The 23,031-nt window shown below is 41.7% G+C and overlaps 1 protein-coding gene across 8 annotated transcripts in view; it reads left to right on the top strand.

Moving 5' to 3' along the window:
* Window positions 1-23,031, top strand: part of EBF1 (EBF transcription factor 1) — a 375,520-nt gene that overhangs the window by 250,100 nt on the left and 102,389 nt on the right. For 4 of the 8 annotated variants that reach the window (XM_019740498.3, XM_019740508.3, XM_019740473.3 and 1 more), the window contains exon 8: window positions 4,062-4,203. In XM_019740498.3, the coding sequence (XP_019596057.1) occupies window positions 4,062-4,203 (142 nt within the window). The remainder of the gene's footprint in view (window positions 1-4,061; window positions 4,204-23,031) is intronic. The other 4 variants (XM_019740527.3, XM_019740518.3, XM_019740480.3 and 1 more) reach the window with 1 other exon arrangement.

Here is a 23,031-nt window from a genome sequence, read left to right as displayed (position 1 = left end):
CCTTATGAGTTAGGTACTACTGTCATTTCCATTTGAGAGTCAAGGACACTGGGACATAGACGGGTTAAGTTAACCTGGCCAAACTCACATCGACAGTAAAGCTTAGGAGTCAAGAATCATACATTTTGGGTTGAAATTTTCCCGGTTTAAATAGAGGAGGGTAAAGAGTAAAAAATAATAACCTTTAGGGATAGCTAGATCCAGGATATAACAGAGAAGATTCTGAACCACTGAGATGAGCCAAGAAGTTGGAAACATCAATGTTAAATCTTCAAATTCTGTGGGTAGCTGCAGACCTCTCTTCTGCCCCTTTTATCCCCTCACACTGAATACCCTCCCCTGGAGGACTGACCCAGATATATGTGCCGAGGAGCACGCTGGGTGTTGATCAGCACATCTTGGTTTTGCTATAATAAAAAGCTATGCCCCTCCCCCAAATACAAATTTGATTCTAATATATATATATATATATATATATATATATATATATATATATAGAACCCTAAATATGTCCACTTAGACTAAAACTTATTTCAGGAGGTGTAACTTGGACGTCCTCATGAATAAATTGGAACAATTTATTTCAAAACTATTCTATAGCAGCACTGCCCAGTTGAGCATATGATGGACGTATTTTCTATCTGCCCTGTCCAGTATAGTAGCCTGTGGCCACATGTGGCTACTGACCACTGGAAATGTAGCTATGGAGACTCAGGAACAATGGAATTTTAAATTTTACTTAGTTGGAATTTAAATAGTGTGTGGTTACTGTATTGGACAGTGCAATTCTAGAGAGTAAAGGTTGCATTATGACAGATATCATAAAATTCTAAATATACCTGGTCCCCATATTCCCTTCATTTCTTTCCATGAGCAAGGGAATGAAGAAGTGGGCAGAGAGGGAAGGGGTGGTCGAGTCCAAACGTAAAATCATTTTCCATGTTTATCTGTCCCAAATTCAAGCTGTGCTTTGTTGACAAAATTTGGGAAGGTTGAAGATTTGGCAGGCCCGCCTGTCCCCTTGCCTGCATGAATATGTCAGCACCTCATTAATCTTCTGTTAAAACTGTAAAGGCCCTTTTCCCTCCTACTACGGGCCTGTTTTTAAAAGGACACTTCAGTGCCCCCTTTGCATTTAAAAGTTAGATTTTTTAAATTTACAAGTTGCTCTGTGGATTAATTTAAGTATATATTTTATTTAAATATACTCGATCATTTCCAAATTGCAATGAGAGAAATTATTTGGGGATAGGGAAGTTAAAATGTATTATGTCATGAGTTTTTGAGGAACATGTTAGCTGTTTATTTTCTAGAATTAAAGGTAGGAGGCGTCTCTGTGTTATCTTTCTCCAATTTTAACTGGTCTTTCCATGAAATGATTCTGTCACACGTGGCCATGGTGAGCCTTCTCTTGCCAAGAAAAAGACACATAGGGTATAGTTTTTTTTTTTCTTAATAGTTTTTGTCATTTTTGTTCAGTGTGGGAATTAGATGAAACTGCCTTTAAATGATACTGAATATTTTAAGCTTTAACCCTGTAGTACTTTGTCTTACAGGTGCATGGTGAGTTGTCATTGCTTTTTTTTTCTCTTAAGACAGACATCTAGAATAACCACTTTCTGTATTTCCTGACACTGGAAACAGATACCGTTTGGGATTCCTTTTATAGTTTCTTCAGCTAACGACTCCAGTGACCACCCAATTGTGGTCTCGTAGTAAATCAAAATTTCTTTGAAAGACTCAGCTCTGTTATGTAATTGTAGATGTCCCACAAAGTGATCTCCCTTACTAAAAAGAAAATGAGTTTCCGTTGCCTTATATAATATGGACTCTGCCACCACACATAATGCTCTTTGAAAATACAAGAATAGGCCATTTTCTTCTCCTTTTCTTCCTCTTTCTCCTTCTTTTAAATTAATCTGCAATTGATGAGACATACACAGAAGCTTCTGGCCGTGTCAATCTGGTTAGTCAATCATGAAGAAAAAGAAAAACTACTTTGCAAGCTGTTCCTTGGAACTTATGGGGCCCTCCCATGATTTGCCCTGGCTGGAATTTTGGGTCTCACTATGACTAAGGACCACGCTCTCATTTGTTTACTTTCCATTTTAATAAACTAGAGTTAAAAAATCAAATCAGGGGAGGGCCCAGATCCTACTGGGGGTCCAGGTGAGGACCCTAAGGGAGGACTTCCGGGACCGCACAGAAGCCCTCCCCCACAGTCATCCCTGGGAAGCCCCAGGGTGCGATGACCACGGACACTGTGTCCTGACTTCCACATCCAGGTCCAAGAGAGACTAGGACTTAATATAAGGATCGTGACCTCAGGTGGACTGAGGAGAGGGCCTAGAAGAAAAAAAAATGAATCAACTCAACCAACTCCATGATTCTATGGGGAGCAATGGATTCACAGCCTGTAGTTTGTTGCCATCTTTGAGGCAGGGGGAAAGGAAATCCGCCATATTTTGGCTGGGATGCTTTTAGGTCAAAGTGGGGCACACAGGAACTTTTCAGTATGGCAGGTGTTGGTGTAGGTAGGGGTTCACAAAGGGCACCACTTTGTCAGGCAGAGCTGACAATTTGCAAGCATAGGGCAAGGCCCAGCATTTTCCCCTCTGCCCAACTCAGGTGATGAAACTGTGGCGTTGCCCAAGACTCTAGAAGTCAGTGCCCCCTTTCACCAACTCGAAGAAAAGTCTTCCTCAGAAACTGGGGCCCCAGTGTGTGCCAATCCTTGTAAAGCAGTTCACCTCGTCAGAGGCTAATGCCTCTCAAAACCAAGAACAATTAAAGCGAGAGTCTTTCTAAGCAACTGGGGAATTGAGCAAAATAAATCAGAAATCCTCAGCCTTGGCTCTGGAGGTTCGCCTCATTATGAGAGCAGATCTATTAGCCCTCTTGCCATTGTCTTTCATTTCTCAAGTGAGGTGATTCTAATTAAATTAATCTGCATGTCAATCTATCGGTGATCAATCAAAGAGCCTGAGGTCCCCCCTATGCTGCGGGGTGCGTGCGGCTGACAGGGGCTGATAATGGAGGAAGAAATAAACTGTTGAGCAAAGTTAATTAGTCAACATAATAGGTGGATTAAAGGGAGCTGGCTGATTGCTGTTTCCCATGTCAAAGCATGAGGTGGGAGCCGAAGCTGCAATTACAGACAATTATTATATTTGGTTGTAAGAGGTCGCATGAATAAACATATCTCTGTGGGTTTCAGTTTTAATCCTCTTCCCCATTTAATATAAGGAGAAGTGTAGGTCATTTCTTCTCATTGTCTTAGTCAAAATTCTCTGAGAAAAACACCTTTGCCTGTGTCCCTTCTGGCAAACTAGGTTCAGAGTCAGTGTATGAGGTGGCCAGGGTATCTGAATGGTACCTTGGACCGGTGCCACCATTTTTTTGGCTTTGAAACACAGATCTAAGACTATTAATGAGCAGGGACTTTTTTTGTTGGGGGGTGGTCATGAGGGTAGTGGTGATGATGGTGGTTTGGGGGGTGCTGGTCTGATGAACTGAACTAATGTGAGAAGAAAAAAGTACAAGAAACCCTCAAAAGATACCTAGTAGAGAAAGCTGCATCCCAGCTCTCACTGAACGAGCTCTCACTCTTTTTCATTTCTCTATCCTCTTAACCCTGACACAGTGGGGGGGGGGGGGGAGAATATTTTAAAGATTCAAAAGATTTTTATTTGCATGATCAACTGTGATATCTGCTTGAGTGTCTAAACTGAAGGGTAATTTAGGTGAAACACAACCACCCTTGTGTAAAAAAATATGCTAATAAAGATCCTCTTGTTAAAATTATGGTTAACAGTGTACCTTCTGCTGTATAACTATAAACTGTGCAATTTTACTTAAAACTGCATCAAAAGCGTTCCATGCCAAAGACCCACTCATCAATAGCTCCTCTTGTTAGACTTGTACAGCATAAGCACCAGTTATTATGTGAAATAGCTATGCAATTTTCTTCAGCTCCCAGCTGTTATTTATTTAACTTGAGTTTATTACCCTCCATGCTTTTATATTAAAATGTTCGCTCATTTTCTCTCTTCTGTCTCCAGGTCGTGGTGTCTACGACAGTCAACGTGGATGGCCATGTCCTGGCAGTCTCTGATAACATGTTTGTCCATAATAACTCCAAGCATGGGCGGAGGGCTCGGAGGCTTGACCCCTCGGAAGGTACGCCCTCTTATCTGGAACATGGTAGGCGAATCATTTTCATTGGTTGGCATTGCTACTTTAACTGTGAATTTATTTGGTTTCTTTCTTTCAACTTCACCACATTTTCTACCCCATTTTGAATTTCAAATGTCCTGTTGAACAATATTGAATGCTGATTGTTTAAAGACAGGAAGATATCTCTGAGGCCCGGACTTTCTAGTTGCATACGTAGTTCTCTACCCTGGAAATGGCTAATGTATCTTTCCTTCTTATTGAGAGACAGAGGGAGACCTCGGTGACTGCTTTTTCTTTAAAAAAAAAACAAAACTTCCACTTGACTAAAAAACGAAGAAAGGCCAAAGCAGGGTAACAAAAATCAAGAGACATTCTGAGTTTACAATTGACGTGGTTGCATAATGAGCTCCATCCTCCTTACAGTTCTGCTGGCGCATCTCTGTCACTACTACATATTTAACTTCATTTAGGGATAAATTTCAAAGTCTAGGTCAGAGGCACTTTCTGATTGTGAGGCCCAAACTAAATATTCCTCCGGGGCCCTGTACATACCCCTCCCCTCATCACTACATGGCAGAGCTTGCTTTTTGTAGGTAGACTTTGGTGGGGAGAAATCACATTTGTCTTGATTTTATGGCTAATCAATTGTGCCTTTGAGAGGGCTGAAGGAAACCAGATAAAAATTTGAATAAAGAAAAATGAATGTCACTCAAAGGAACCATGGGCTGGCTTGAGTGTATGTCTGAACGTTTCTGCACTACGTGTATATGTAATGTATCTATCCATACACCCTTCTGCCATCCATCCATCCATCCATCCATCCATCCATCCATCCATCCATCCAGGAAACAGAGACTGAGACCACTGGATACCAAACACCGTGCTAGACTTTCTTTAGTCTCAAATTAAACTCTTAACTCATTTCCCCCACTTTACTTCCCAGTTGCCTTGGTCAGCAGGATTCTTTTTAAAAACCCTACCATGCAAATAACCACCCAATAGCCTGATTTTTCCAGGGGCCTTGAGCAGTCCATGATGTAGTTCATAAGGTACAAAACTCCCTTCCCTGCCAGCATCCCAATTTAATAAACACACCACTACCACTACCATCATTTTGGCCAGATTTTTTCTCTGCTTACGGAATACACCAACCGTACTTTTTATTAATTAGCCAGGTGTAGCTGTCTTAGAAGGGATTCTTCACCACGTCCAGTTTTACAGTCTCTTTAAGGTAAACTGTCATCTTTCAAAAGCTGCTGCTTTATGGTTTCATTAGTGCAGGGATGGATGGACATTACTTTTTGTAGGAAGCCATTTGAAACACCTGTTCATGATTATGTTCCTGGTTCCATTTCTGTACTTAAAATTATTCTGATCCTCACTGTACAGTAATGTTGCCTTCTTGATACCTTTGGAGTCACTTAAGGCATATGACTAGAGATGTTTAGGTGCAAAGAAGAAGGAAAAACTCGGTAAATGCTCAGTGAGCACAATTTGGAGATAATCGGATTAAAAACAAAAGCGTTGTTTTTGACTGTGACTGGTTATTGTCCTGTCCGGGGACAGACTTGACCGTCACTTTGAAATATGCCAGTCGTGGGTTCACAGTTTCAAAATGTGCTCCAAGTGCAGACCCCACTCAGCTCCCATTCATTCCTGCCCTTGGAAAACTGATGAGAGAGCTCATGACGCCATGCAAAAAAAAAGAACACATCTCTCCACCAAAAAACCCTAACACAAACCAACCATAAAAGAACCTGCTAGAAAGGACACCTCTAGGGTATGAAGGTCAGGAACATTATTGTGCATCATGATAAGGAGGGAAGAGTCGTGAAAAAAGAGTCAGGAAACCTAAATTTAATTCTTAGGTAGTTTCACCTCTAGTCTTTGGGTGACCTTGGACAAGTCAGCTTACCTTTTGGTAGCCTTAGAGGCCTTCTTGACAAAACAAAGGTGATGACCTGCGGCAGTGGGGGTGGGAGGGTTAGTGGTGGTAGAAATGTGTGCCTTGGGTGGGGGCAGGTCACATACAGAGGGGAAGTGGGCTGGGTGGAGACTGAAGAAGGGCAAGTTCACGCTCTGCTGCCCCCAGCCCCAGGCAGTTGTCACCAAGGGGAGCGAAAGCCCAGTGGGGCCAGATGTTCCATTTTGGCAAGAATTAAAACTCTCCTAATTTTTAATTGTTGGTAACTAATTACAAACTTTTTAAACCCTAAAGAGAGGAGAGGGGGCAGAAATGTCACTTAGGAAGACTATAGACCTAGACTAACAGTTTTCAGTCTCTGGATTAAATATAGTTGAAGTATTTTCACTTCTAAGTGTACACACTAATATTTCAGTTGCGATTTCAATATTATTCTAAGTTTTAAGGACAACCTTTTATTTATTTTTTCTAGTTTATCAGGTCACAAATGGCCATGTTATTGTTAGCATTATTATTCAAGAAAATGACGGCATTTCACTGTTATTTCACTATTAATGGGTAGTCATCACTGGAGATGTGGGTATGTCCTACCTCTTTCAGCTAGGGGGTCTCCCTCTCGCCAAAGCCTTATATCACTTCTCTCCAGAAGAATAAAAGGGTAGATATCCCCTTAAGGTTCTTTGTAATGACAGTAACATGGAAATCTGCTTCTTTGTGGAATGAATCAACCAACCACACATAACCACCCACTCATGCAGACACTTCAAGCTGATAGCTACATAAATATCTACTCAGTAAAGGGTGACTTTGGGCTCTGTCATTGGTGATGTGTAGTAGACCTAGATGCTAATTCATGTTGGTGTGGGGATATGGCAATACTTTATCTTGCCATTAAAACTCTGTTTGAAATTGCCCTGTTTACCATGCCTCTCCCCTCGGCCCTCCATTCCCACACGCCTCCCTCCAACAACTGCTGCAGTGAGGTAGCCAAGTATTTTCGCCTCTTAGGTGACCCATAGGAGTCTTCGTTTCCCTCATTCTGGCTTTTTACCATCTCATTTACAGGTAGCCTGAATTATTTTGAGCTACTCTGCTCATCTCTATTTATATCTTGCTTGTCAGACAGTTGGAGGAAAGTTCCTTTTGTGGTTCAATCTTTCTGCATATAAGAGAGATAGAGGCCATGTTTACATTCATGCCGTCTTCCCTGTATGACCCCCAAACTCACGAATATTTGTGCTCAACTAACTGTCCCGGTGTTTCAAGTGGGAGAGTTGACAAAGGCAAATTTATTTCATAGAGTCTTGCGTGGTCCAAAGAGGGTGAATCCCTGTACGTTGTAGCTCATGTTATTGCTCTCCCCCTATTTATTCTTCATTCATAAACACCAAGGTTTTCTTCCGCAGAATATTTACGGGAGAATTTATGGAAGATGGGGAAAGAGGCAGCCTCCGAACGTGACAGCTCTCAGGGTTCTGATTTTCGGAAAAGCATAAGAGTGGGGCCAAAGACGCTGAATTGTCGTCACCCAAAGGAATGTACACATGCAGCTCTGGCTTGTGTGCCCGCTCTGTCTTCCTGTCACTGGGGCAAATTCCTGGGGGCTGTGCGCTGGGGATCATCAAAGGGCTTGGACAATGTTGATATTGTCATTGTTCGCCTGAGTTTCAGGTTGTGTTTACTGGACATTGAGGCCAGTCATGGCATCAGTTTCTCTATTTTTCCTCCACCCTGTGGCAAAATGCGGTGCCCTCACAAAGCTATGGTGCAGGGACCCTGTCGGCTTGCATGCGCTAACACTTTATTATCTAATGATCTAATATGCAAGGAGGCAAACTGCTGGTGCTCATCAGCCTGACATAGAATGCCGGGGGAAGTGACTAAATTACTTTATGTACCATTAGCGCTAGCAGCTATGGTGAACTCACCGGCAGCATTTATGCAAATGCCTGTGAATACACTCTGGTGGCTTTGTCAGGAAGCTGTCTGACAAGCAGTTTAAATGCTCATTTTTTAGGGGACTTTTGTTTTGGCGTACATGTGTTTTTCTCCCTTCCTGTCTTCTTCTTCCCTCCACTCTCTCCCTATTTTAGGCTCTTAGAGGACTTGCCTCCTCCCTGATCACTGGGGAAACCTGAGCGGGTCAGGGAGCTCAGCTGGCCATTAGTAGGTGCCCTTTCTGGGAGTGGGGTTAAGGCCTCAATCTGGTGTTCTTCAGATTTGGGGATATTTTTATTGTTATGAATTTGTACAGTCTTCATATTTATTTGGAAGATCAGTAGAACTATTAATCAAGAGTTTTTAGAAGATGAACATTTTAATAATGTTCATGAGTTCTGACCTGAAATTCTACTTGGTTTCTTGGTCCCAGTACAGATGCTTTGAAACACCCCTGCTTTTTGAAAATGGAAAATGATGCAAGTCAAATCAAAACAAAAGTGGGGTTTTTGCTCTGATTACAGCATTACAGACACAGAACCAGATTTTCACCAGCACCAGTTGGGTTTGAACTTCCCATTGTAGTATCCCCTCCCAGCTGTCCCTGACAATGTGGTGTTCTTGCTCTTTAGCATCTGACCTTCTTTAATCCTTTCACTCCAGACAGAAGTGGTGTTTGCTTGCGTTGGTTGCCCCTGGGTATCCAACCCCACGGTCTCCCTGTGCCCAGCAGCATTTACATTTGTTGTTTTATGGACACGTGGAGAAAGATGGTTCAGCCTTGGGGAGATTACTCCTTGAGAGAGAGCGTAGAGCTTCCAATAGAAAGGAGAGGCCCACCCTTCTCCCTTCTGTGTAATGAGACCTAACAAGCGGCTAGTAAATATCAGGTGGCCTTAACAGAAGGAGGATCAGGCTGTCGGACAGGTCCTGACTCTGCTTTCAACTAGCTGTGTGACTCTGGGAAGATTACTTTGCTTTTGTGGCCTTAGTTTTGTATGTGTTCAATGAGAGCTGGGTTGGGCCATCTCTAGACCTCCTTGTAGCATGCACTAGTTTTTGGCGCTGTGAACTGAAGCCACTGACACATGCCTTCCAGTCTGGCACCTCCTTCAGGAGGTACCTTTGGAGCAACAGGGCTTCGGGAGAGATCACTGACTATTTCTGGTATAGCTCTTTCTCTGGATCTCCAGCCAAGGAATACGGTGTCAGAAAGGTGGACTTCAGATGATTCCTTCCTCCATTCATTCATACTAAGCATCCCCTCCACGCTAGACACTAAGCTAGGTGTGTTAGCCCAAGGCAGATGCAGCCTGTGTCTTCACAGAATTTCTGATGTGAACAGAGATGAAAGATATTAAACACAACTTACAACTAGGTCATTGGAGTTGTGCATAAAAGAGGGACCATAAAAGGGGTGAGGAGGAGGGAAGTGTTAGGGAAACCTTCTTTGGGGAAATTACATTTATGCCAAAACCTAAGAGATGAATGAGTTTTCACCCGGCAAAGGGGATGGAAAGAAATTCCCAGGCAGAGGGAACAGCATATACAAAGGCTGTTGCTTAGGTGAGTTCAAGAAACCCAGAAAGACTGGGGTGGTTCCTGTTGCTGCCAGCCACTGGCAAGGTGACAGGAGACGAGGCTGGGGTGCGTGCCGAGAAGCAGGTCACGCAGGCCCACGTGGATGCTCAGGTCACCACTGTCTGTGGCAGTGGTGAATGGTGTGGGGGAACCAACCAAACAGAGCTTTGATGAACTCACTTTCAATGACATGAACTGCTAGTGTGCCAGGAGAGTCCAGGGCAAGATTGCTTATGACTTCACCCTTCCCTGCCAGCCTTTAGAAACTCAGCGGGGAATTGGCTGTGCCTTGAAGCTGTCCCCCTGATTACTTCTCATTCTGTCAATAGTGCATGTGTTCAAAATAGGAAGAAAGTCAAGCCTTCGAGAGTTCTTTTTCTAGAGGGCTTTGGCTTGTTCATTCACTTTTTTTCATAAGTAGCTTAGAGAGAGTTTACCCACTGACGTCTTTTTTGCACTCATAGAGACTTACGATTTTAAGGCCTTTAGACTGGAGGGCGGCTCATGTTGTTGGACCTGTGAAATGTATATTACTTGTCTGACCCCAACAGAATTAAAATTAATGAGTGAAAATAAACAAAGAGAAATGTACCTTCCCCATTTTCTCTCTCCTCTCTCACCCTGGTCAATGACTGAGTCACAGCTCTTGCTGAGTGAATAGCCAGTGAAGTATGGAAGGTCATCTAATATATCTCCTCGTTTTCCAGGGAAGGAAACTGAGACCCAGAGAGGGGATGCAACCTGCTCATACTCACATAGCTAGTTGCTGTCAAAATCCATTTAGTGCTCTCTACCCTTGTCTATGATATGCTGGACGGCGAGTGTGGATTTTGGGGCTTGCACAGCTAACTGGTTGCTGGGTGACACAGGATGTGGGAGGACTGGGGATCCACCCGTGATGCCTAGGCTGATACAATGCAGGTTGGCTTAGGCTTGCAGAGTTCTGTGGGAATCCAAGGATCATGAGGAGAATGTCTGAAATCTCTGCAGCTTCCTGATAGAAACCAATGGGCTTTACACATAGACCATGGCCCTTCAGGGGACTGGTTTTGGTGCAGAACTCCAGCCAGTCCCACTTAGGCCAGAGCATTTTGGTGAAGGGTCCAGGCTAAGTAGAAAAAATATCATCATCATCTTTTGTTACTGAGGAGGCATGTTGCATCTTATCAATTGATTTTTCTACTTGAGAAAGTGAGACAGATGCAAGAACAGAACACGAAGGTGAAGACTATCCAGATCTTTTGTCTTCCTTTGCAATAGAAAGGACGCGGCAAGAAGTCAAGATAGTGAACAAGGATGTAAGTGAAGACCGATTTCCAGTGTATCCCCTGAGTAATCCACAAAGTAGGTAACACCAGGAATCCTAATGCTGGGGACTTGGTAGCCAGCAAGCTTGCAGTGTCACGTAGATTAAGAGTTCATGAGCCACAGGTCACTACTAAGCTGGTGGTCTGTGTTACCCTTATTTAAATATGACACCACCACCTGCATAGCCAACAAAGGAGGTATAGTGCTGAGACATTGCTGCTCTGCTTATTGGTGAGCAGGCCAGGTAGTTGTTATTATTATTATTATTGCTATGATTGTTATTTTTGGACTAATATCAACTAACATTTTTGGAGCATTTACTATATGCCAGCACTGTGCTGGCACATATCATTTTATTTATTCCATCCAATCCTTCCATAAATCTAATGAGCTGTAACTATTATTATCCCCATTTTACAGACGAGAAAACTGGGCTCTAGAGAGGGTCAATAACTTAGTTACCCAAAGCCACAAAACTGAGCAGAATTGGACCTGGGACTGGATTCCAGGTCTGCCTCACCTCAGACCTCAGTGTGATGCCAGGGAAGGCTCAGCGAGCCCTGGTTACGCTGGGCACACAGTGCTATAGGCGCCCCGTTGTAAGATGAAGAAACTGAGGCTAAGGAGAGGTGAAGGAACTTGCCCAGAGATGCACAGCAAATATGTAGTAGACCTAGTGTTCAAAGCCAGAGAGCCTTCCTCCGGAGTCTGTACCCTCTACTATTTGCTCTACACCTTGTGCTTAAATTCTTTCTGTCTCCTATCCCACTGTTCTGATTTTTTTCTCAGTACAAGGAAGGCAATTATGCTGGTGTCTTAAATATACCTTTCAAAAGTTAGCCCAGGGCATACCTTTTTTTTTTTTTTTTTTTTTCCTGGTCGGCATACTGTGTATGTTTACCTTATAATTCATTTTCCTTCAACAACCTATTTTGCCCATGGCTATACCACATTCTGCTAGTCAAATAAAGAAAATGCTGATTTTATTTGATGACTGGTATGTTGTCTGTGGGGCTGGCAAGATAAAAAGGAGGCTGATAATATTTGTATTTATTTGCAAGGATGTTCTAACGCATCTCTGTAGAAATCAGATGTTGGCCATATGGGCTCCCTGGCATGGATGCGAGGTAGAGAAAAAGGAGACCATGAGAAAACTGTGAGATTGTGAGTTAAGTGACTGTTACAATGCTGAAGGGTTACTAAACCCCATGCTACAAATCACATGGGAAACTGGTGTGGATTTGAAGAGGCTGTTTTATTATATGAATTTCTTGACAAACCCATCGACTGTGGAAAAGTTCCAGTATTTGGTACTTTGTGTGACCTAATAAATGAGTGAGCCACACCTAACTCATTTTAAGAAGCACAAAGTGTGTAGGGAGTGGGGTCGGGGAGGAGAATGGTGCTTTCTGCTTATGTTTTGGACAGAAATGACAGACTTTTTAAAAATCTAATTTTTTATCTTACATTTGGTTACAAAGCATCATAATTCCAGTTGTGTTTATGTTCATAATTGATTGTTCCAAACCAAGGGCCTCTTTCTACTTACTTGCCACAGGACCTTCCCTCCCAAGAATTTCAGAGGATTCAGATGAGGCAAAGATGCAGATGAAAGCTTCTCCATACTGGTCATTAAATCTCCTTAAGATGAGATATTTAAGGGCAGTGTGGCCAGAGTGGATTTGAAGCATTTTTATCTGAACATTTTCAGTTATACATGTAGAAATAAATAAAAATAGAGCACTGCCACTACCTTGCTACATGACCTCCAGGATGTACTTGGATTTCTTTGGGCCTCAGTTTCCTTATCTATTAAATGAGTTGGGGGAGGAGCTTGGTAGAGCCCTTTGAGCTGTGATGATTTGTTATTTGAACCCTGCTGATTCTGTGAGAGGTCGCCTATCTCTTGAGGTGCCACACACACACTGCCTTGGTCAATGGCCTCCAAAATGCCATGTTGATGGTCATTCCACAGGATAGACCTAGCGCCAACTTCCCTTCACCTTGGGCATTTCTGCAGGAGGTTAACAGTGGGTTCCAAGAGGCCTGGAAAAGCCACACAGGGTGTCACACGTGGCCACTTGTGCCTTAGGTAGCTCTCATCTGACATTCTTCTCTCTCTTTCAGCTGAGATGTTGTAGTAGCGAATCAACTCGATGGTTAGCAATGAGCTTTTAGACTAGGTTTCCCATGTAGTATGTGACATGATTTTAGGTGATGATGGGGGACTTTTTAAAAAAAATAGTTACATGTCTATTTTAATGCAAAAGGAAAAAATATATACGTAAAGTCACTCCAAAGTCATGAGCTCACAGCTATTATTGCTTAGGGCAAGACTAAAGAGAAACTAAGTCAATATAAACAGAATAGCAACTAAATAATAAGTCATAATAACGTAAGTGTGGTTCTGGGATGAAGCTAAACCAGGACTGAAGTTTGGGAAACACTGTTTTGCAGTTGTTCAAGGTTGGGGGAAGTAATTCCTTCACGTCACCAGGAAACAGTAGGACCTTGGGAAACACTTTTTTTAAGGAGTCAAATACTGTTTTGTTAGAAGAAAATCTTTTTAGCTCAGTTTACCATTAGAATAGATTTAATGTCCTCATAGGATTTTAAAAATGAAAACATCTCCTAAGCTGTTAACTCTGTTTTTCTTTTTAAGCAAGTAGTGTCTGCATGTAGCAGAGGAGAAATTAGTGTGGAAAGGAGAATTGGCGTCAAGGGAGAGAATCAGCCAGGGTCCACCCAGGCAGCACATTATGATAATATATACGGAACCAGCTGGACACTGAGCAAAGCTGACATTGTGTTGTCAGGGGCAGAATCGCCCATCAATTTCCAAGATAGGATTTGAGTTCAAATGACAGAAGGAGCAGCAACTGTGTTGAAACTGATGCATGGGGGAGGGGTGGGGCAGGCAGGAACCAGCCAGGCCTAAAGACAGGAAGTGCTGGTACCTCCGGAAGGGGGTGGCTCTGTTTTCTCATCTGGCTGCTACCCTTCCTTCTAACCTTAACATCTGTCAGCAAGATCCACCTGGGCTCTTGCATGATTAGAGCCCACTGCAGGGGGGTGTACTGGTTCTAATTTTAACCCCCAAGAGAATGGAGTGTCTGCAGCTGGAATGGGGGCCAGATAAGCTTCGGAAGCCCAGGGTGGGTGTAGTGGCAATTGTTAATAACCACTGGAAGACTTCTCAACTTTTAAGCTACTCTGTTTAGTTCCTTACTATCTTAACAACTCTGATCATTCCTGTTTAGGCCATTGGCTTATTCATCCTTTCAATCATTCATCTATTTAACATATATTCATCGATTGCCTACGATATTAGACAATAGGGATGCAGAGGTAAAAAAGGCGAGGACAGTTGTTGACACCATGAGGTATATAGTGTGTGTGTGTGTGTGTGTGTGTATTTGTGTGTTGATGTTCAGCAAATACTTGCACATAGAAGTTTTCAAAGTGCAGTGATGGTAACCATATCAAGGAGAAATGCAGACGGCTAAGCGAGCTTTAATCAAGGGGACTCTGCCTGGTCTGAAGAATCAGGGACACTTTAGGAACGAGTAGCACTTCATTAAGCAAAGAGGAAAGAGCATTTTAGGCCCAGGGGAAAGCCTGCCCAAACTTGCATGTGGGCACCAAATATCAGAAGTTGGGTGAGGATTAACAAAGACGGTGATTTAGGTCTGAGATCCATTTTTGAGAAAATAAATTTGGAAATTTCTCCTAGGTTGGGTTCTCTTTTACTTGAAGATATGGATTCAATGTAGTTTCTTAATCACAGGCTAACAGAACTCTTTGCCCAGTAAAATGTTCGCTTTAGACCAATGTTTAGACTAGAGTAATGATGATTTTGCTGTTATGATAACAGCCTTTGTGCATTTATTACCATCAGGTTCCAGTGCTAAGCAGTCTGTATCATCTCTTTTAATGCTCTTAACCACCATAGGAGGGCACTGCCTTTATTCTCTCCATTCAGCAAACAAGGGAAACTGAGGCCATCCTTCAAAGATTTGGTTGTGGCCAAACAGAAAGAGTTACGTTTTGTATCTGCAGCGTTTGGACCTCCAAATAGCTGACACAAGGCGGTCATCACCACTGTTCTTTTCCACTGTTTAGTCAATGCTAATCCCCTCACATTGGACTTCAGAGGTGGAGAGAAATTCTCCTGCTATTTGATCACGTAATATAATTCCTGCTTCAATTGAAGCAAATTGACGACGTTACTCAAAGGCAAATTGAAAAGCCAGATCTGTGCTAAATCCCCAGGGAATGTTAGTTGGCATGTGCACTGATATATGGGAAGGTGCTTTTCTGGGTTAAGATAAAAAATCCTGGTATCACGTCACGCTATCGGGCACCCCATCTCATCTCCCTGTGCCAGCCCTGCAACTTGAAATACTCAGTGGACAGAAATGAAACTTTATAGAAATTAGGTGATCATCACCCTTATCAGATGAATATGATGCCATCAGCATGATTTTAGCATCCTCAGAAAAAAAGAGATTTACCTGGAGAGGAGCAAGAGAAAGTCTGAGGCATGGATTGTAGGACTTTTCTGCCAGCCTGCCTTGGGCAAGTTGGCTGGGAGATGACCTAGTAATTAAAATCCTGCTTAAACGTATGCTGCTGGTCAGTCATAATAGAGGCTCCAACAGACATGGGAAACCAGACGGTAACCAGAGAAGGAAAAGAAAAGTGAAACACAAAAGTAACACTCTCGAGCCCACAGGGCACAGAAATAGATCTGAATTGGCCAAATACTTATCTGACCACTAAGCATGAAAGCAGAACCCAAAGCACAAATACATTTTTATCCCGGTCTGTGAAATTAATCAATATTTTATATGCGAATGTATCCTCTTGTGTTGCTGGCTTATTTAATTGACAGTTGCAATCTGCAGGACACCAGTTGTTCAAACCCACATTCCTCACTCGTCGTTCTGGTGAAACATGGAGCAGAACTCAGGGAACAGAGGCACAGACATGCTCAGGTTTGGGGCCTCTTCTCAACACATCAGTTTCTTTCATTGACCTTGTGGCAAAGTAATACAAATTTCAAGAGAGAAGCATATGTAAAGTACTCGTACGTACAAATATTAGTAAACTTTGGCTGTTATTTAGAAAACTGAGAAAAGTTCACGTGGTTATAAATTGAGAACGTTCTTTAATTCTGTATTATTCTTTGTCTGCTTCTCTTTTGAGCACAGTTGGGAAGCCAACAACCATGAGCACCTACTATGTGCTGAGCCCGAGGCAGATGCTTTTAGGGATGTTATGTGTGGGGTAATGGGTGAGGGGAACGTGTCCCAGCAGTCCCAATGTATTTTATCATTTCTTAGTAGAAGAGGAAAATATAGTTTTAGTCATTCTCTGCTAAAATCTTCTGGCTGAATCATCAAACCAGCCATGCTCTTCCAGTAACTATAATGTGCAACAAATCTATAAAGTTAGACCTCAGATTCTTCTACCTTTCAACTTTGGCAGAATCCTAGAAACTCTTTGATTTGGTTAGCTAAAGCCTGTGGAATCCAACCCTTGCTGTTCAAAAAAAAAAAAAGATTGGGGAAAATGTTATTAAGGTACTGTTTTATGATAACCTATTTAATCAATAAACTTTTATTATTTTTTTATATGTGCAAAATTCTTTAATGAACACCATTGAGATGGATAACGTCCAGGTTGAAAAATGAAAGTTAAGGGGAACTACCCTGCACTTTAAAAATGTAGGTTCTCATAGTGCCGCTATCACTTGCGTTAGATGTTCAAACTCTGTGTTTAGCAGCCCAACTTGTAACAATAGAAAAGCTTCTCAGTCTGAAGTCTGGCAGTGTTTGCAATGTTCCTATGTTTAAATTGGCACCTGCAGTATTATATTAGGATGCCATTTTTGAACTTGGAAATAGAAGAAGGTCGAGAGAGATTTTACTATAATTCATACATGGGGCTGAGTCTTAGGGGGAAAATAACTTTACTTGGAAATAGAGTAGTAATATTCTGTAAAGTTAATAAATATCCACCCTCTATCTGGGGAATAAGGAATTGCACAACTAAGATTTTATGGGACGTTGACTGTGTTTATATGATTAAAGTGAATATTTTAGCCAAACTGAGCAGAAATTTTAAATAAATACTAAAATTGAGTGGTAGTTTGGGTATTTTAAATATTTGACTTTATCAACCAACGTGGACTCTCAAAGTCTCAAGTTCAAGTGAGTCTCTGAGATTAAGTTACCTCATTTGTAAAGTGAAATTCAGAATAACATCTGCTTACCTACTCCTTAGGGTTGATGTTAAGAATAATTGAGATAATATATGGACAAGCCCTTTGAAAACTTAACAGTGCTAGTTAATTATCAGGTTAAGTGCAGAGTCTATCCAGTTTGTGAATAAATGAAGTCCCTGCACACAGGTACATATCCAGCTATGCACATAAACACATACGTACATCAAGATAAAAGTTCAAGTAAAAGTGCAGTAAGCGACCGATGAAAAGGAAAGAGACGAAGCAGTTCACTGAAGGGTTAGTGTTTTGTAGACTGGGATGGAAAGAAACAGCTTCACATAGAAGACCAGTGTTTTTGGCGAACTGCTGTTCGGATGGGAGTCAGTGGTATAATCTTCCTGAAAAAAAAAAAAAAAAGTGGGGATGCGCAAAGTATGCTTGGAGACGGTGGATTTGGAGAGCCTGGCATCATCATCTTCATTTTCTTGCTCCCCTTCTTCTCTCTCCTCCATCTCCTGCAGCTCCTCATCTTCTTAATTTCTCTTTCACATTTATTCATTGCATACTCTGTGCTGAGCTCTGTACACATAGATTAACTCACGTAATTTGCCCAGGCTCGTAAGTGGTGAAGCTGGAATGTGAGCCGAGGTCTCCTGAAGTCAGAGCCAGTGGCCTTAAGTGCTGCTGAGTCCTGCCTCCACTTTGCAGTGGTGTGGACTGAGATTGAGGGAGAATTGGCCAGACTCGTAAGGGTGGACTTGATCCGTAGGCTAAGGGGAAATACCACAAAGCTTTTGAGTAGGGCAGTAATGTTTTGAAAGCTGGCATCTGAAGAAGGTGAATCTGGGTTTTGATATGTACAGGGGACTTTGCACATAATTAAATCCAATAGTAAAATGAATCACAAACAGGCCACTGTGAGTGTTTGCTCTTTTCAGTTCAGACTGAACAGCTCAGACCCCAAAGAGCAATTGTTGAGGAAGCTGAGTCAGGCCTCATGCCGTTCAAATGGAAGTGGCGTTCCCACTCTCCTTTGCTCCTCTGTCTGGATAAATTCGATGATACACATTCCGGTGCTCGTGACGTCACCGATCATCACCACGGAAACATCTGTGCTCTAACAAACACTGGAGTGCAGCGTCACTGAATGTGGCAGGGCGGAGAGGAAACTGGCTCAAAACGATAAGGCTCTCAATAATAAAAGTTCACTCAAATACATTTGCAGTAGCAGCCTTGGTCGTGGAGAGAAATATAAGCATCACTATTCTGAAAAGCACAAAGCAGGAGTTGTGCATTCCTAAAGGTTGGGCAAGGTTGATTTTGAGATGCTGCTCACATTCAAAACACGGTTTCCTTAAAAAGTCACTATCTATGCTGTCGTGCACGATGACAATAGAAATCCTTCAGGAGCAGGGAGCTTGTCTCCCAAACTGCTTATAGGAAATCTTCTGCATAGCAAGGGAAGGCTAGCTGGGGACTTTTGTATTGTTCTGGGAGGGGCTTTGAACAATCAGAAGTAGAATTAATTGGCAGTGGTTGTGGTTTGTGTTTATTGTTTGATGAGTCAGTGGCAGTATTAGTTATGTAGTCACAGAAATTAATAAAAGATGATTCTTGGCCCCCCAAGGATTTATAGAAGTTGCACATGGGGTGGGGGGGGGGAGAGGAATCAGATCATGGACTGAATCCAGAGCTAAAGTGTATATTTAGGTTTGGTTTGCATGGTGCTTCAAGAAACTATGTATTTGTCGCTTTACAAGTAAAGATAAAAAGATTTTACATGAAAAGCAGGATTTGCAAATTCTGTTTATATTCAGAAGAGCTGGTGGTTCTGGACCCACATTCTCAAGTGGCAATGATTAGGTCCAACTGAGAAGTTGTGTTCCTTCTGGGTGGGGCATATGCTCTACAATTAGCCCCAGTCCCCACCTTTCCCACCGTGTTGCCCCAGCCCATTTTAGTTACTCACCTTCCTGCCTGGCCCTAGGAGTGTCTGATTTTGTGATCATTGTTGGAGGTATTAGACAGTGATTATTCCTAGCAGAGTTCCTGGCATGTGGAGGTCAGGCTACAATAAGTGGTAGCTCTGATTATTTGTTAACAATTAGAAGCTCAGGTATTTAAACGTAATTCTTAGATTGGTGTGGTCCAATGGAACTTCCAGGAATGATGGAAATATTCTACCTCTGTCATGTCCAGTATGACAGTCACTAGTTACATGGAGCTATTGCCAGTTGAAATGTGGCTAGTGTAACCGAGAAAACTTTTTCTTAAAAAAAAAAAAAAAAAAAATATTAAAAATTAAATGTCAGTAGCTGCATATGCTTAGTGGCCACTGTATTGGGCAAAGCAGATATAAACAATGGGGTTGAATATCCGGTCAGAGTTTCCTTGTTTAACATAAAATGTGCAGAATAGACACTGGGGCTGTGTGTGAGCACGTTCATTATATAAGAGATTACGTATCGTGAGCTTCATCACTCAGGATCACCTGCTTCCAGAAAGGCAACCTCGCCTTGTCACCCAACTAGAATTCTTGTCAATTTAAGGAGCCAAAGCCATAGATGCCTACCAATGAGAATAAATCATCTGTAGCTTGAATGGGGAGTTTTGCTGCTTTTGCCCGCTGACTGTCCAGTTAAGGGTGCTGCATAAATAACTAGACCTGTGTGTGGGAAAGCCTACATTTTTTGATGAGCTGCTTTAACCTGCCATTCACGATAGCAAAGAGCCAAGAGCCAGTGTGACCAGTGGGACTATGGAAAGCCAAGGGAGCACTACTAGACTGCTGGAGGGATCTGATATTCTTAGAGCTGAGGCTCCATGGGCTGCTCTCTCTCGTATTTTCTATCACAATCATATATAGGTCACATCTTAGCAATCACATTGCCATAAACCAGCCACAAAGTAGGTTCTAAAAGATCCCTCTTTCTTGCAACTTATTCATTCATCTGCATGTTGTTTGCCTGAAAATTCTGACACTGACCTGCTTTGCTGAGCCCAGAAGTCAGAGCCCTCGTTTCCTTCCCTTGTCACAGGGCTGGAACCCCCAGAACCATCTACCAGGCTCTGGCCTGTTGGTAACTCACCAGCCTCTGTCCTGAAACTTGCCCAAGCCAACTTTGCCAGCTAATAAATAGCGTCACTGCTTCTAAGGATATATATGCACAGAAGGGCAAAACAAATGTCAGCCTATTTCATTCAAGATGAAGCTCTGAATTATACTCCACCCCCCCCCCCAAAAAAAAAAAAGCCTCCTTAAAAATATAGAAAACCTAATGGAAATGATAGAAATTGCGATTGGAGCTAATTTTATCAGATGATGATTAATATCAATCTTCTTGTAATGGAAAAAAAAGAACAAAACACATATGAATCTGTTGTGTTTGAATCATTCATCCAATTGGAATTATATATCATCTACTCTTATCCTCAGATTCTGCAGAGAGGATCCCAGGTCTCCCTTTTCTATTCTATGGACAAACATCAATGGAAACCCCTATTATGACAGCGAAGCGAATGAGTCCTAGAATTCATTAGGAGGAGAGAGACAAAGCCCTCTGGAAAAAAAAAAAAAAAGTAGACTCTATATACTTTCAAATTCCTTCTTAGGAAAATTCTTCACAAAAATGTTTTCTAGAAAAAAGATCAAGCTGAAAGCAACTGAGACTAACTAATGAAATGTTACATTATCTGCACGCATCTATGTTTTTCATGCTGAATTTAGTCCAGCTCCCAGACACAAGAAGGCTAAAAATTTATATTCAGATAAGGAAAGACAAACCTTGGCGAACAGATGGAGCAGAGTTCAGCATAAAGGTTTAATCCTATCAGGCCGATTCCTGTATGACCATCTGGGTAATCCGGCACACACATTCAAGGCCTGTTAAAAATACAGCTCCAGCCAAGGCTAACGTCACAGATTTTCCACTAGACTTACTCATACTTGCCTTTATGATTTTCCAGGCCCAGGAAGATTGCTTGAAAATAAAGACTTGAGTATTCCTTGAAGAAGCAATGACATGTTTTTTCTTTCTTTTTTTTTTTTAACCTGAAAATTGTTTCCTCTTTATACAATATTGGGTGTCCATTTTTGGAAAGTTATTTTCATTTCCCTTTCTTCCTTGGCTTTCATATCTAGAACTTTTCTTACAAAAGGATAATAAGGAGAATTGGCCTAAAAATAATTTTGTACATGAAAGTTCTCCTTGTCAGGAAGAAAAAGAGTTATTTATTTATTGTATAATCAGAGGCGAGTGAATTTACTATTGTTGCAACAAATATTACAATTGGATCCATGAATAATTCATTTTGAGGATTCTCCCACCCTCCATGATAATTTTCTCCCATTGCTTTGCAGTGGTGTGGCTGACAATCAGAACAAGAAGAAAAAAAAGGAAAAAAGAAAAGAAATAAAGCTGATGGCAATATTTGCTGTTAGCTGCTCTAGGATTAATATTTTGTACATTTTAATTTTGGATTTGGCAGATCAAACATGAAGTAGAAAACAGTACGTTCTCACTTCCTTGAGTTATAAAATTCTAAGCTTTTGCAGTGTTTGTAACAAACAATGTTTGCATATTATGAAACAATGCTGTGTTGTGTCATTAAATCAAAAAGCCTTCAGCAAGTCTTTCAAGTACAATTTAGAAGTTAACAAGTACATCAAAATGTCAAGATTTTTCACTGCTAAATTATTAAATAACCCTGGGTAGTGAATCTGCAGAGAGTTCTGGATCTGAGATAGACAAACTCAGAAATCCAAAAGTGCTTGTTCCAGAATGTTCAGATTACAATTGTGGCACCAGGATTTCTGTTTTTCCCTTGCTCGGATGCTATGTCCACTGATTGTTGAGGAATTTTGCTAATTCGGAACAGAATAAGAAAGCTGCAAAATAAACAGGAAGTAGACACAACTTAGGCTTGGGCTATATTTAGCAAATGGCATAGTTTGGAACTTAGCTATTGCGCTAAGTTTAGATACACTTAGATATCCCCACCAGGTTAACTCTGTCTTATTGTAGATGGGTGTTAGATCTCCATTTCCATCTAGTGAACAGGAGTTTTTCCTTTTCTCTTTTTCTGGGAGAGCCATTAGTGCTGTCAAAGCAAAGGGCTTTCTTGCCAAATGAAGTCACTTTGGAATAAAGGATGAAAAACAGTTGAAATTCTTGATCTCCTCATTTAATATTTAATAGATTTAATTGCATCTGGTGTTGAGAAATCTCTATGTCATGGATTACATTGCTCTTCAAAATGACAAACACATCATCACACACACACACACACTCGCACACATACACACACAGTATGGAGCAAAAAATGTAGACCAATAACAAAACACAACAAAATAAAAACCCTAATAAACAATAAAATGCTTAGCTGCATAAAGCAACTACTGGAAAAAATAAAGGCAGGCAGAAATAAATCTGGTACTCAAGTTAAAGCAAGAGCCACGAGTATTGTGAAGACCGCTACACTTTGAGCGAGGAAACTGTCTAGTTTGTTTGTATAATAGCTGCGGCCTCAGAGTCCGTTGGGAAGGCAGAGTTCTGAACGTGAAGTTTCCACCTGCTGGTGCTGGGGTTCAGGTCAGGCATTATTGCTGGTACTGGTTTCTAAGGCTTAGTTGGAGGGTGGGTGAACCCAGAAGAGATTTGTCTCCTGTCCATGGTGAAAATACAGAGAGAGCCAGTCTTTCCACTAGGGCAAACCCTCTGTATGTCCTCCTTCTTGGCCAATAGCTGCTAGTTGTCAGGATCAAAAAACACAAGTGTTGGTGCTACTGAGCTGTGTGCAGTCAGGAAAGTCATTTCACTCAAAAAAAAAAAAAAAAAAAAAAAAGACACCAGCCAAAACAATTGTTCCCATTTAA

The sequence above is a fragment of the Rhinolophus sinicus genome, chromosome 5 (assembly GCF_057876585.1).
Source record: "Rhinolophus sinicus isolate RSI-liver-muscle chromosome 5, RSI-T2T, whole genome shotgun sequence".
In the NCBI taxonomy this organism is placed as follows: Eukaryota; Metazoa; Chordata; class Mammalia; order Chiroptera; family Rhinolophidae; genus Rhinolophus; species Rhinolophus sinicus.
Note: the sequence above shows the minus strand (reverse complement) of the source record. Positions and strands in the feature narration are given on the sequence as shown.